We start from the raw sequence: 13,341 nt of genomic DNA, 5'->3' as shown, positions 1-13,341 counted from the left end.
AACTTGTTCAAGCAGTTCATTGCCTACATGAACTTGGACTTTCACTTGATTTTCTTTGTCGCATGCCATTACATTTGTTTTTGCTTTATTAATTCTCATATTATATTCTTCCCCCATAACTTTATCCATTCTATTCAGTAAGACTACAAGATCTTCTTCACTTTCAGCTAGGAGAGCTATATCATCGGCATATCTTATATCTATTCGTTGGCCATGAATTACCACACCTGTCTGTGAATTTTCTCTTACTTTTTTCAGCCCCTCTTCAATGTATAGGTTAAAGATAGCAGGGGATAGTGCGCAACCTTGTCGGATACCTTTCCGTATCTGCACCTCTTCTTGTTTTGTCCGTCCACGGATAAGTGCTGTCTCGTTTTTGTACAGGTTCCATATCATTTTTCTATCTTTATAGTCTATTCCTACTTTTTTAAGTACCTCAAACATCTTATCCCATTTAAAATTATCAAAGGTTTTCTCTACATCTACGGAAGCTATGTATGTTGTCAGGTTCTTATCTAGTCGTTTCTCTATTATTAGTTTTAGAGCAAATATTGCTTCTCTGGTTCCTCTATCTTTCCGGAATCCAGACTGGTCTTCGGAGAGTGTAGCATCGACTTTTTGTTCTATGCGTTTTAGGATAATTGAGGTTACTATTTTAGAGGCGTGAGTAACTAGTCTATGTGGCACGATATCTGGCGTCTTAATGGTCATACGGCACTTACAGTGGGTCTTCTACAAAACACTGGAAGTGCAGCGGAGTCTCTTTGAGCACCTGCTCTGTGGATAACGTATTATCTTGTAAACATCATGTGGGCACTAATATGGAAATTATTACTCCCACTGTTTCCAACTGTGTTACATCAGGCCGGAAGTACTGCATGTTGTATAACTGACTAGTAGATGTTGTGTTATTTAACTGTAGAGTCATTTTTAGCTTCTCGAAATTGATATTGTTTTTGTAGTTGTTCTGTCCTACAGCAGGTCATGTGTTTCAGCTCCCTATTGCCGACTAGTCTGACCACGTTTTTATTATGTTGATCGTTACATGACACTGTACTATGTTGTCCGCTCCTGGTAGCTGAATGGTTTGCGTGACGGATTGTCAATCCTCTGGGCCCGGGTTCGATTCAAGGCTGTGTGGGGGAATTTTCTCCGCCCGTGGACTGGGTGTTGTGCAGTCCTAATCATCATCCTATCATCCTCATCGACTGCCGGTCGTCGAGGGGGCGTCACATTGAAAGACCGGCACCCGGCGAACAGTCTGCCCGACGGGGGGCCATAGCCATACGATTAAATAAATAACTGTACTATGTAAATAATGTCGAATACGTGTGGCTTAAAAGACGGTGTATGCTACAGTATTATCTACATTTACATCTACATCCATACTCCGCAAGCCACCTGACGGTGTGTGGCGGAGGGTACCTTGAGTACCTCTATCGGTTCTCCCTTCTATTCCATTCTCGTATTGTTCGTGGAAAGAAGGATTGTCGGTATGCCTCTGTGTGGGCTCTAATCTCTCTGATTTTATCCTCATGGTCTCTTCGCGAGATATACGTAGGAGGGAGCAATATACTGCTTGACTCTTCGGTGAAGGTATGTTCTCGAAACTTCGACAAAAGCCCGTACCGAGCTACTGAGCGTCTCTCCTGCAGAGTCTTCCACTGGAGTTTATCTATCATCTCCGTAACGCTTTCGCGATTACTAAATGATCCTGTAACGAAGCGCGCTGCTCTCCGTTGGATCTTCTCTATATCTTCTATCAACCCTATCTGGTACGGATTCCACACTGCTGAGCAGTATTCAAGCAGTGGGCGAACAAGCGTACTGTAACCTACTTCCTTTGTTTTCGGATTGCATTTCCTTAGGATTCTTCCAATGAATCTCAGTCTGGCATGTGCTTTACCGACGATCAACATTATATGATCATTCCATTTTAAATCACTCCTAATGCGTACTCCCAGATAATTTATGGTATTAACTGCTTCCAGTTGCTGACCTGCTATTTTGTAGCTAAATGATAAAGGATCTATCTTTCTGTGTATTCGCAGCACATTACACTTGTCTACATTGAGATTCAATTGCCATTCCCTGCACCATGCGTCAATTCGCTGCAGATCCTCCTGCATTTCAGTACAATTTTCCATTGTTACAACCTCTCGATACACCACAGCATCATCCGCAAAAAGCCTCAGTGAACTCCCGATGTCATCCACAAGGTCATTTATGTACATTGTGAATAGCAACGGTCCTATGACACTCCCCTGCGGCACACCTGAAATCACTCTTACTTCGGAAGACTTCTGTCCATTGAGAATGACATGCTGCGTCCTGTTATCTAGGAACTACTCAATCCAATCACACAATTGGTCTGATAGTCCATATGCTCTTACTTTGTTCATTAAACGACTGTGGGGAACTGTATCGAACGCCTTGCGGAAGTCAAGAAACACGGCATCTACCTGTGAACCCGTGTCTATGGCCCTCTGAGTCTCGTGGACGAATAGCGCGAGCTGGGTTTCACATGACCGTCTTTTTCGAAACCCATGCTGATTCCTACAGAGTAGATTTCTAGTCTCCAGGAAAGTCATTACACTCGAACACAGTACGTGTTCCAAAATTCTACAACTGATCGACGTTAGAGATATAGGTCTATAGTTCTGCACATCTCCTCGACGTCCCTTCTTGAAAACTGGGATGACCTGTGCCCTTTTCCAATCCTTTGGAACGCTACGCTCTTCTAGAGACCTACGGTACATCGCTGCAAGAAGGGGGGCAAGTTCCTTCGCGTACTCTGTGTAAAATCGAACTGGTATCCCATCAGGTCCAGAGGCCTTTCCTCTTTTGAGCGATTTTAATTGTTTCTCTATCCCTCTGTCGTCTATTTCGATATCTACCATTATGTGGTAGAATGAAACCGGGAAATAACAATTAATACGCATCGACCCAGAAACGAACATTCGATCTCATGTATGTTGACCCAAAATGCAATCCACTGCACCAACTGCACAACACAACTGCTGTATGCTGACGGAGACAGTTACCATATACGTGGCTACAGTGTTGCCGAATGGACAATCTTTAACATCCATGTACTGCCGTAAATATGCACAGGACGGAATTTTGTGAGAGACATTTTTTTATTGGTAGTACGTGAGGAATCACGCTGCGAACTCCAAGTGCACGAATTTTACTTCACCCCGTGTATGCGATCAGTGTCTTACGGCATTCCCCCTGGAAACCAGAAGCGGTGAACCGTCTAGAAACTGAGTGGGAATATATAAATGGTCAAATAACCTACGGAACATTTTTTCTTCTCAATTATCCTTCTCTCCGTAAGAAAAAAAAATTATAGTAAAATTTAGGTTGTAGATGTTTAATTCAGATTTTGTTCGACACGTACTGATTTCTAACTTGGAACAGAGGAATATTGTAGTAGGAATAAAGAAATCAATACAGATTTGTCATGGGTCGCTAGAAAACGCAGTTTCCTAAAAAAAAGTAATAAAATAAGAGAAACCGAGATAGAAATGTATCAAATATCACTTCAAAACTTCGTCGATCTTACATAAAACATATCTCTGTTATTCACAAACAACTTTCACGTTTATCTATAGTAACAGGAAACTCTTACCTTTTATCATGATGAAGAATGTTCTAGTAAGTACAAAATAACAACAAAAATTGTATATTTTATATTTGTGAATATACACTGTACTTGCATTAAAGGAAATTGCTTTGGTTGCATAAAAGCGCAGAATTTATGCAATCAACTGATTTTTATTACTTATAAAATACAGTTTATATTGTGTATGGATATGCAATACACAATGGAATAACAACGAATGATGTGCGGTTCTAATTGCGTGCAAAACAAACAACCAAACGAAAAAACCTAGAGAAATCGCTGGATCCTAGTTTCTCCCTTACACATCCATTTACGTTTTGTCCTTACCAATGAGACCCGTACTGCCGTTAATCCTACGTTTAACTACGCTGTATACGTATGTAGTGTATCAAAACTACCCAACCGTGGGTTTGGTGGAGTGCAACGCTACGATCGTCACTTTATGCTTAGCGTCCTCGTGGAGGGTCGCAGAAATTGTGAAAGCCTTGACAGCTTTTATTGTAATTGGGTCAAAATCCCTGCGTCGCAGTCAAGGCAGTAATCTCGTAAAACTGCTACTGTCTACAGCTTCGTTGACGAGTTGCAAATGGTCCACCTTACAGTACATCTTTATAAAGCAGTTTTCTCCTAGGATCGACTAAAATGTAATGCTTTTACTGTGCGATTGGAGACAATTCAATCAATCCATTGTACGTTATGGAAATGAGTATGATGAATCACTAGTTTACGTCCTCCCTCCCTCTTTTCTTAGAGCTGTGTTCCAGTCTTCCTAATTGGCTAATATTATCTATATAGCTTTCTAAATTCCATTTTGTCAACTTTCCACAGACTGTAACCACTTATAATGAAACACCAGTACGCAGTTACTACTGGTGCGCCAGTATTTTCCTTACTAACCGATTGTGCTTCTGATTTAGCTCTTGTACTTCCATACATTTCAAGAAAGGATAAGAACATTTACGGACCACTTTGACTGACTTGACCAGACGGAAGCTATCCTGTGTTGATGAACAGATCTCTTTCGCTCCCGCAGCACGTGTTTCTTCGGCTTAGCAAGTCCTTGATACCTTCAACGTCGATAAGACGTTAAGCATCCTTCAACCAATATAACTCTTTTCTTGTAGCATCTGGATTCTTGTCAGCGCGATGGGTTTTTAATGTAAATAATATGAACAATTACGCGTGATCTGTATATACAATGACATTAAATTCAAAGAGGTCTAAAATACTGCTAACACGCTACATCTGAAGTACCTGTTTGACCACGTAGGTAACACCTTACATCCTCTTGTTACTGACACACTGCCCATCAACAAGCTCTCCTATTTTGTTGACTTAAGCAATGCTTCAATACTAATGAATAAAGTGAGTTCCAAAATTAACTAAGGTTAGAGTAATATGTTTGCAAAACAATTTAATTACATGATTGACGTCAGTTAGATACTTTTACGCCTTGCCCAGCTTTAAATGTTGTTGTAAGTTGCAAATGACATTGTCTTGATTAATATGGTCCCAAGAAAATAAACATATCGAATAATTAACTCACTTCATATCATTTAACTAAAAATCGTAAATATTGCAGTGCAAAACTAGACGAAAAATAACAGTATGTTCTGTCCTTTCTTCTCGTCGGCATATACAATTCAAAATCACAGTAAATGAACAAATGCCTATAAAAAAACTTGCTAATGAAATAATTATAAAGTGTCACTTGTTTGAATTTGCGCCTGATTAGTAGTATCCGTTTCAAATGCGAGCGATAAGTACGTCTAGAAACGATGTAGAGTATATAAAATGTCTACTCGACTGAGTTACTCATTTTGGTTATGTGGTATTGTCCACTTCAAAGTCTTTTACCTTATTCAGATCTTATGGATGCAATACAACAAAGGTCATGTTAATTATATGGGGCGCTTCAGTCTGGAACCTCGGCCATGGATGTGTGTGATGTCCTTAGGTTAGTTAGGTTTTAAGTAGTTCTAACTTCTAGGCGACTGATGACCTCAGATGTTAAGTCCCATAGTGCTCAGAGCCATTTGATTAATTATCTGGGAAAATTAGCGACCTGTGTACTGGCTAGCTGAAGAACTCTGCTTTTGTGCGTGGAGGTCACACGTACTTACATCGTCTGCCATATTTTTTGACAAAAAATTCCAATCACGTGATTAAATATTATTGAGTTATTTATGGTTAAGAACCTAACTAATACCCTGCAAATGTCTGAAGCAGAAAAATGTGGAAGATGCAGAAGACTGCAGTTCTTCTCTATAAGACGCTTACATAATCAAAACAATACCTTCGTTTATAAAAGTTACGAATTTTACGATCTCCCCTGTAGTTTTTCTCTGCAAATGGTAACAGGAAACTTAGTACTCCAGCAGTGTTTTGTGTACTTTCATTCTATGTGTATATCCTGCGGGAAATTAAAGAGAATTTGCCATACAGTTCTAGAAATCCATTATTTGTCACATTGTATAGGAAACAGTGTTTCCAAAACTGTCCTTTCGAAATACACAGAACTGCAGATAATCACCCTGAAGATCCAGGGTGACTTTTTTTTGTCTTGAGGGAACGAAATATATCAAAGAACGAATAGGATTAGGAAACGAAAAAATAAGTATTCGATATTTTTTAAATGCTATCCGGTGATAGCAATACAGATCCCCTGCCACATTTCCAGGGGATGGGGCGGGGCACAGTTTTGAAATCTTAAATAGGAACATAGCATTTTTATTGTAGGACTCTATGGGGAGAAAAATGGATTACACTTCCTGCCTGACCGATGAGCGATTAACAGAGTTGTGGTTTCAAAATGGTAATATGTTGAGAAAAATACACTGCAACAAAAAAGAAAAGCAGATGTTTTTATTAATTGTGAAAAAAGCTCTCACCTTTCTCCAACGGTTTGCATGTTTGTAAGAACTGTTTCACTTGTTCCGCTCAAAACCGTCACCACTCTCTTCGATGCTCTTATTTATCCGAACATGGAATGATTCGAACAACTGAGAAGTGCTTAAGATGTAGTCCGCTGACGTAATAACATAATTCAGTAGTCAATATAACTAACGCACTTTTTTCGATATCATTACCTGTTAACGGCATGCAAGTGCACGAAGTTACCCTACTTGTGCACGTAGTAGCCTGTCCGAGGCGTAAATATAGTTTTAACTAACCTAGTGAACACATGGTAAGAGTTCTAGGGTCATCGCAAGAATTCTGAGGTCAACAAACTATGATTTTATTCAGCATTTTTCCAGTAATAAAACTTTATGGCGCGCTGTCTCTGTATGATGGTCATTTCACGCCTATACTAATATGCCCTAAGTGGTTCTACGTCGACAAAAAATGGGCTAAACTGGTCTTAACATGGCTGAATAGAACTTAAAATGACTGTCAAAAACTATGTAAAACTGGAAAGACTGCAAAATCAGTAAAATATTTCTAATAACATTTTTACTTTTTCAAAGTACAAATCATATGCCGGACATTTTCTGTGAATTGTGATTAATGAGTAAAGTACCCAGAAAAATTTAAAGTAAACCATGTTGTGTTATCCTTATATTATTAGTACTTATTTGTTGTTTATATTTGTCAAAGTACATAAATGTGTCGATGTAGGTAAATAAACTGTTAGAACTATACTGTCCTACAGAAATTTCTGTTATGGGAGCAGCACACCCTGCTGTAGCAGGGAAAAGAGGGGAATATTTATCTCTTTAAATGAGTCTGACAGAAAAGCTGGGGAACCGGCTGTCTTAATCCTCATTCCGCCTTCCTCACCAGAAATTTAGGCATGTGTTTTATTGCTTTTTGAACTGAAAGATAGTAGCAGGGAGACGTGGCGGTGAAAGAGAGAGGAGACAGTGAAATCGAGAGAGAAAGAGAGAAAATACGATGGTGGTGGTAGAAAGAAAGTGACGGTGAAACAGAAATGAATGAAGACAATAACAGGAGTAGAAGACGGTGAGAGATAGTAGCAGTAAGAGAAAAAGACAGATGGATGGAGATAGAAACAGTGGGTACAAGAGATAAGACAATGGAAATGAAAAATACAGATTATAGATGAGTGTAGACCATATATGGAGGAGGTGGGGGGAGAATCTAGATTCCCTCCTGCCAGCAGACAAGCGAACGTTAACAAGGACCCCTCCCCACCCCACAGACCAGCGAACATTAATACGTGGGTATTCTAGATATTCGGCTTTTTTGTGCACCGAGAGCAGCATTTTTTCCTTTTCGTTTTATACTTCATTATTACTTGTGGAATGTCTGAACAAACTATGTCAATTTCGTTTAAGAAACGCCTGCATTGTTTACGACACTCGATGTGAACGAAATTACACGTACTTGAAGGTGTGGCTATAAAGTGCTTCATTTTTCAATTTTTACTGAATCTCATAGCGTTGTTTCACACGATATGAGTAAAGCATGAATGAAATAAAAGAGAATTAAGTTTCAGACGAGCCAATAAATTTTCGGATCACATTCAAGCTTTGAATGTTGTAGTAAAGCTGTAACCTGTGTTTGCAGTAGTTGTTGTAAAAGTTTAGTTTTTTCATCTCCAGAAATGCTGAATATCCTATATAAAAGTCTAAACTCGGAACAGGATTTGAGATAATTTGTTTTGTGTTATAGTGACAAATGGTAGTCCCCAAACTATGGTTGGGGAACAAACAATCTACGATGCCTTTTGTCTGGCGTATTCAGACAGCTGAAGTTCGACTACAGTGTAAGTAGGGATCACTGAGGGGAATTTGCTAGAAATTAAATTATTAATACGTCAAATATGTTAACTCTTAGTTAAGGATTGATAACTGGTGGCCATAATTTGGTACAGAAATATGAAGGGATTTTATTCATTTCCCAGGAAATCGTAATGTTTATGTAGCTCATTTTTATTTTAAATTGTGCCAAACTATAATTTTCAAACTGGCTAACATATGGAAGCTATATTGTTAGAACTGATTCCTTAGGACGTCATCAATTTGTTGTCTGAAATTAATAACATAATCGATACAATCGCAGGCAGTATGTATAATAATATAACTCGGTCTGGACTGAAGGAATTTCAAGACTTTGGCGTCTAAATCGCTGTTGTCGACGCACCTGACGCATTAAAACTGTTTACCGGACTGGTAGGTGGATCTGCATCCCTGCATTTTGTGGAGATCGCTCCGCAAGGTCCATTCGAGCACACCCTGTGGTCTCACCAACAGTTTCATTCAACTTTCTTGCTGGTCTTCCTAAGTACAACGTTACCAAAGTGAGTTTACTTCCTAAATCTCGTCTGGCATACAGTTTTAATAAATTTTATGGGTTATTTTCAATTACAATTTATATACTCCTTCGACCAATGTATTTGTTAAACAATGCCGTTTCATTCTGAATGCCGTTATAGGTTAACATTGTTAATAATATGCAGTAGTAAAGAAAAAATGTAAGCTAGATAACTGTAAAGCGTAGTGTTAATAATAAAAAGAAAGCATAAAAATTTGTAAAAAATAACTCAAAATGTAGTGTTTTTCTTCGTATAATTAATGAACTGTTTAATTGTTGTGTGTGTCTTCAGTCCAAAGACTGGCTTCATTTAACCTACGTTAGTCGCTCCATCTCTGCGTAACTTGTCCAGTCTACATCCATATGAACTTGCTTACTGTGTACCTCAGTGATCCTTTACAACTCTTCCTTCCCATAAGAAGTTAACTACTCATTAAAGCCACAGTGTGTATACCGTCAATATATTCCTTCTTCTACTGCAATTGTGCCATGAATTTCTTTTCTCCCCCATTCAATTTATCCCATTCTCAATATTTATCGTATCTACCCTATCTAATCTTCTGCATGATTCTGTAAGGAACGTGTCAAAAACCTGTATTCTCTTCTTGTTCCTAATGTTTATCGTTCTCGTTTCACTTTCAAATAAGGCTACACTCCAGACACATACTCTCACAAAAGACTATCATCCATAATTATGTTCGACATTAACTTATTTCTCTTTGTCTGAAACGTTTTTCAAAGTTTTGACAGTCCGATATTACATGCTATTTATATCTGACATCGTCATTTATTTTTGGCTCTGAGCACTATGGGACTTAACTTCTGAGGTCATCAGTCCCCTAGAACTTAGAACTACTTAAACCTAACTAATCTAAGGACATCACACACATCCATGCCCGAGTCAGCATTCGAGCCTGCGACCGTAGTGGTCGCGCGGTTTCAGACTGTAGCGCCTAGAACCGCTCGGCCACCCCGGCCGGCGTCATTTATTTTTCTCAACAAAAAGTAAAAGTCCTCAAGTACTTTCAGCGTCTCCTTTCCTAACCTAATTGTTCCAGTATATCTTTATTTCCTTTGACTGCACTGAAATCGATGTTCACTTACTACTTATTTTCAAAAACGCTGCCCATTTCTTTCTGTTGATCTTCCGTGCCCTTTGTCGGCTCCAGCACGATTACGATGTCACTGGACAACTTTAATGTTTTTATTTATTCTCCTGAACTTAATGCTTCTACTTAGTTTCCTTCACCCTCGGTATATATTTCACAGTATCATGTTGTACTGCGAGACACTAGTTTTCTATTCATCAGAGTTCTTATCGTCTGGGTAGCAGTGATCTTTTACGCCCAATTCGTATTGCCTACGCTTCTGCCAGTCGTTTGTTCGTCATAGATTCCCTTACAAAAGAAATGAAATATTGAGACTGCATCGTGCGTAATATTAGCATCATTACTACTCAAAATTTATATCGCGATTTCTGGATTACAATCGAAGGTACAGAGGGGTATCAACACTGGCTTTTATGGTGAGGCATAACCCTGTACTACAGCATTAGCGTGGTAATTTTCAGACTGGAAGATTAACTGTTTTCAATTTCAGAATAAAAAATATACGAAAATCAGAATTAAAAAAACACTTTGTGGCATGGTCCGTAATGGCAGCTAATGGTGACGCAACATCGATAATCCGCTGTCGACGACGAATTTAATCGCATTTTTTCTACTAACTGTTTCATCCACGGCAACCATTACCCGCGCAATCGAGGGAACTTATTAGCACGCTCCGCTGTATGCCAGCTACTTAAAATATCATTTAACTTGAAGAGTAGAGAGATATTCTTCAATATTCAGATAGAATACCATTTTCTAAGATAATATGTATGGCCAGTCATCCCTCGCGGTTTCCAGTATTTCTGTGGAACGCAAATGGATCATAGCTTTTACCAATCGTTCTCTGTAGATGATTGAAAGTCAACAGTACTTTCGAAACATGACTTCTTAAACTGATCGTTCGGTAATACACATACATGTCAGTATCTGCTTTTGTAAAAATGTCAGTTTTTTAACAGAGTTAAATGTCTTTCTCTTTAAGTCAGTTGTGAACGAAAGTTCTGAATACATTCAATGAGACAATTGGTGCCTGGGAAACTTGTGTACTGAATATGGTAATTCCAAAGTGCGTAAAGCTACACTACTGGCCATTAAAATTGCTACACCAGGAAGAAATGCAGATGATAAACGGGTATTCATTGGACAAATATGTTATACTAGAACTGACATGTGATTAGATTTTCACGCAATGTGGGTGCATAGATCCTGAGAAATCAGTGCCCAGAACAACCACCTCTATCCGTAATAACGGCCTTGATACGCCTGGGCATTGAGTCAAACAGAGCTTGGATGGCGTGTACAGGTACAGCTGCCCATGCAGCTTCAACATGGTACCACAGTTCATCAAGAATAGTGACTGGCGTATTGTGACGAGCCAGTTGCTCGGCCACCATTGACCAGACGTTTTCAATTGGTGATAGATCTGGAGAATGTACTGGCCAGGGTAGCAGTCGAACATTTTCTGTATCCAGAAAGGCCCGTACAGGACCTGCAACATGCGGTCTTGAATTATCCTGCTGAAATGTAGGGTTTCGCTGGGATCGAGTGAAGGGTAGAGCCACGGGTCGTAACACATCTGAAATGTAACGTCCACTGTTCAAAGTGCCGTCAATGCGAACAAGAGGTGACAGAGACGTGTAACCAATGACACACACCCCATACCATCACGCCGGGTGATACGCCAGTATGGCGATGACGAATACACGCTTCCAATGTGCGTTAACCACGATGTCGCCAAACACGGATGCGATCGTCATGATACTGTCAACAGAACCTGGATTCATCCGAAAAAATGGCGTTTTGCCATTCGTGCAGCCAGGTTCGTCGTTGAGTACACCATCGCAGGCGCTCCTGTCTGTGATGCAGCGTCAAGGATTACCGCAGCCATGGTCTCCGAGCTGATAGTCCATGCTGCTGCAAACGTCGTCGAACTGTTCGTGCAGATGGTTGTTGTCTTGCAAACGTCCCCATCTGTTGACTCATGGATCGAGACGTGGCTGCACGATCTGTTACAGCCATGCGGATAAGATGCCTGTCATCTCGACTGCTAGTGATATGAGGTCGTTGGGATCCAGCACGGCGTTCAGTATTACCCTCCTGAACCCACCGATTCCATATTCTGCTAACAGTCGATGGATCTCGACCAACGCAATGCCGCGATACGATAAACTGCAATCGCGATAGGCTACAATCCGACATTTATCAAAGTCGGAAACGTGATGGTACGCATTTCTCCTCCTTACATGAGGCATCACAAGAACGTTTCACCAGGCAACGCCAGTCAACTGCTGTTTGTGTATGAGAAATCGGTTGGAAACTTTCCTCATGTCAGCACGTTGTATGTGTCGCCACCGGCGCCAACCTTGTGTGAATGCACTGAAAAGCTAATCATTTGCATATCACAGCATCTTCTTCCTGTCGGTCTGTAGCACGTCGTCTTCGTGGTGCAGCAATTTTAATGGCCAGTAGTGTATTTCGTGTTCTGCTGTATCTAGTAATGGTCATTTCGTTCTAACACGTAATGTATTGTTTAACTGACTGGTTGGTATGCAGCTGTGCTGCTTACCCCTTAGAGTCTGTGTACCAGAAGAGTGAGGGCAGTCCCACAGAGGCACTCGTTACAGGCCAGACTACTGTGTTCCCCACAGACATGTGTGTGTGTGTGTGTGTGTGCGCAGCTGCCGGGCCTGCTGGTGGAGCCGGTGCTGTTCGTGCTGACCGCCTACTGGCTGGTGGGGCTGCGCGACTCGTGGCACGCCGTCGCCATGACGCTGCTCGTCGTCACGCTGGCGCTCAACGTCTCCACCGCCTGCGGTGAGCGCCGCCCTCACTTTACTCCTCCAACTTGCGCTCTTTACACTCTTACTCATTTCTGTTTTGTACATATTCACGCTGACAGACATTTCTTCACTTACGTTTTGGGTTCGTTTGTATTACCTTCTCCAAGCGGATGTCAGGCCAGTCAGTCGTCCAGCATTTTACACATTTGTCGATTTACATGGATGGCAAAGTAAGTTCCTGTTGTAACTCCACTTCAAAAAAATGGTTCACATGGCTCTTAGCACTATGGGACTTAACAAATGGTTCAAATGGCTCTGAGCACTATGGAACTCAACTGCTGTGGTCATCAGTCCCCTAGAACTTAGAACTACTTAAACCTAACTAACCTAAGGACATCACACACATCCATGCCCGAGGCAGCATTCGAACCTGTTATACCAAATGCTGTGTGAGCTGGTATTGGGGATGACTTGGAAAGGACAAGAGATATATCTCGTGCAGCACCTGCAATTTCTCACCCTCTACTATCCCTTCTATTAATTCTAT

General features: G+C 40.5%; 1 protein-coding gene across 1 annotated transcript in view; it reads left to right on the top strand.

Annotated features, from left to right (window-relative positions):
• Window positions 1–13,341, top strand: part of LOC124606856 (protein scarlet-like) — a 230,364-nt gene that overhangs the window by 140,906 nt on the left and 76,117 nt on the right. The window contains exon 11 of the mRNA XM_047138937.1: window positions 12,693–12,828. Within this exon, the coding sequence (XP_046994893.1) occupies window positions 12,693–12,828 (136 nt within the window). The remainder of the gene's footprint in view (window positions 1–12,692; window positions 12,829–13,341) is intronic.

This window comes from Schistocerca americana, chromosome 3 (genome assembly GCF_021461395.2).
Source record: "Schistocerca americana isolate TAMUIC-IGC-003095 chromosome 3, iqSchAmer2.1, whole genome shotgun sequence".
Taxonomy (NCBI): Eukaryota; Metazoa; Arthropoda; class Insecta; order Orthoptera; family Acrididae; genus Schistocerca; species Schistocerca americana.
The sequence above is the reverse complement of the archived record's forward strand: the minus strand, read 5'-3'. Positions and strand labels throughout refer to the sequence as shown.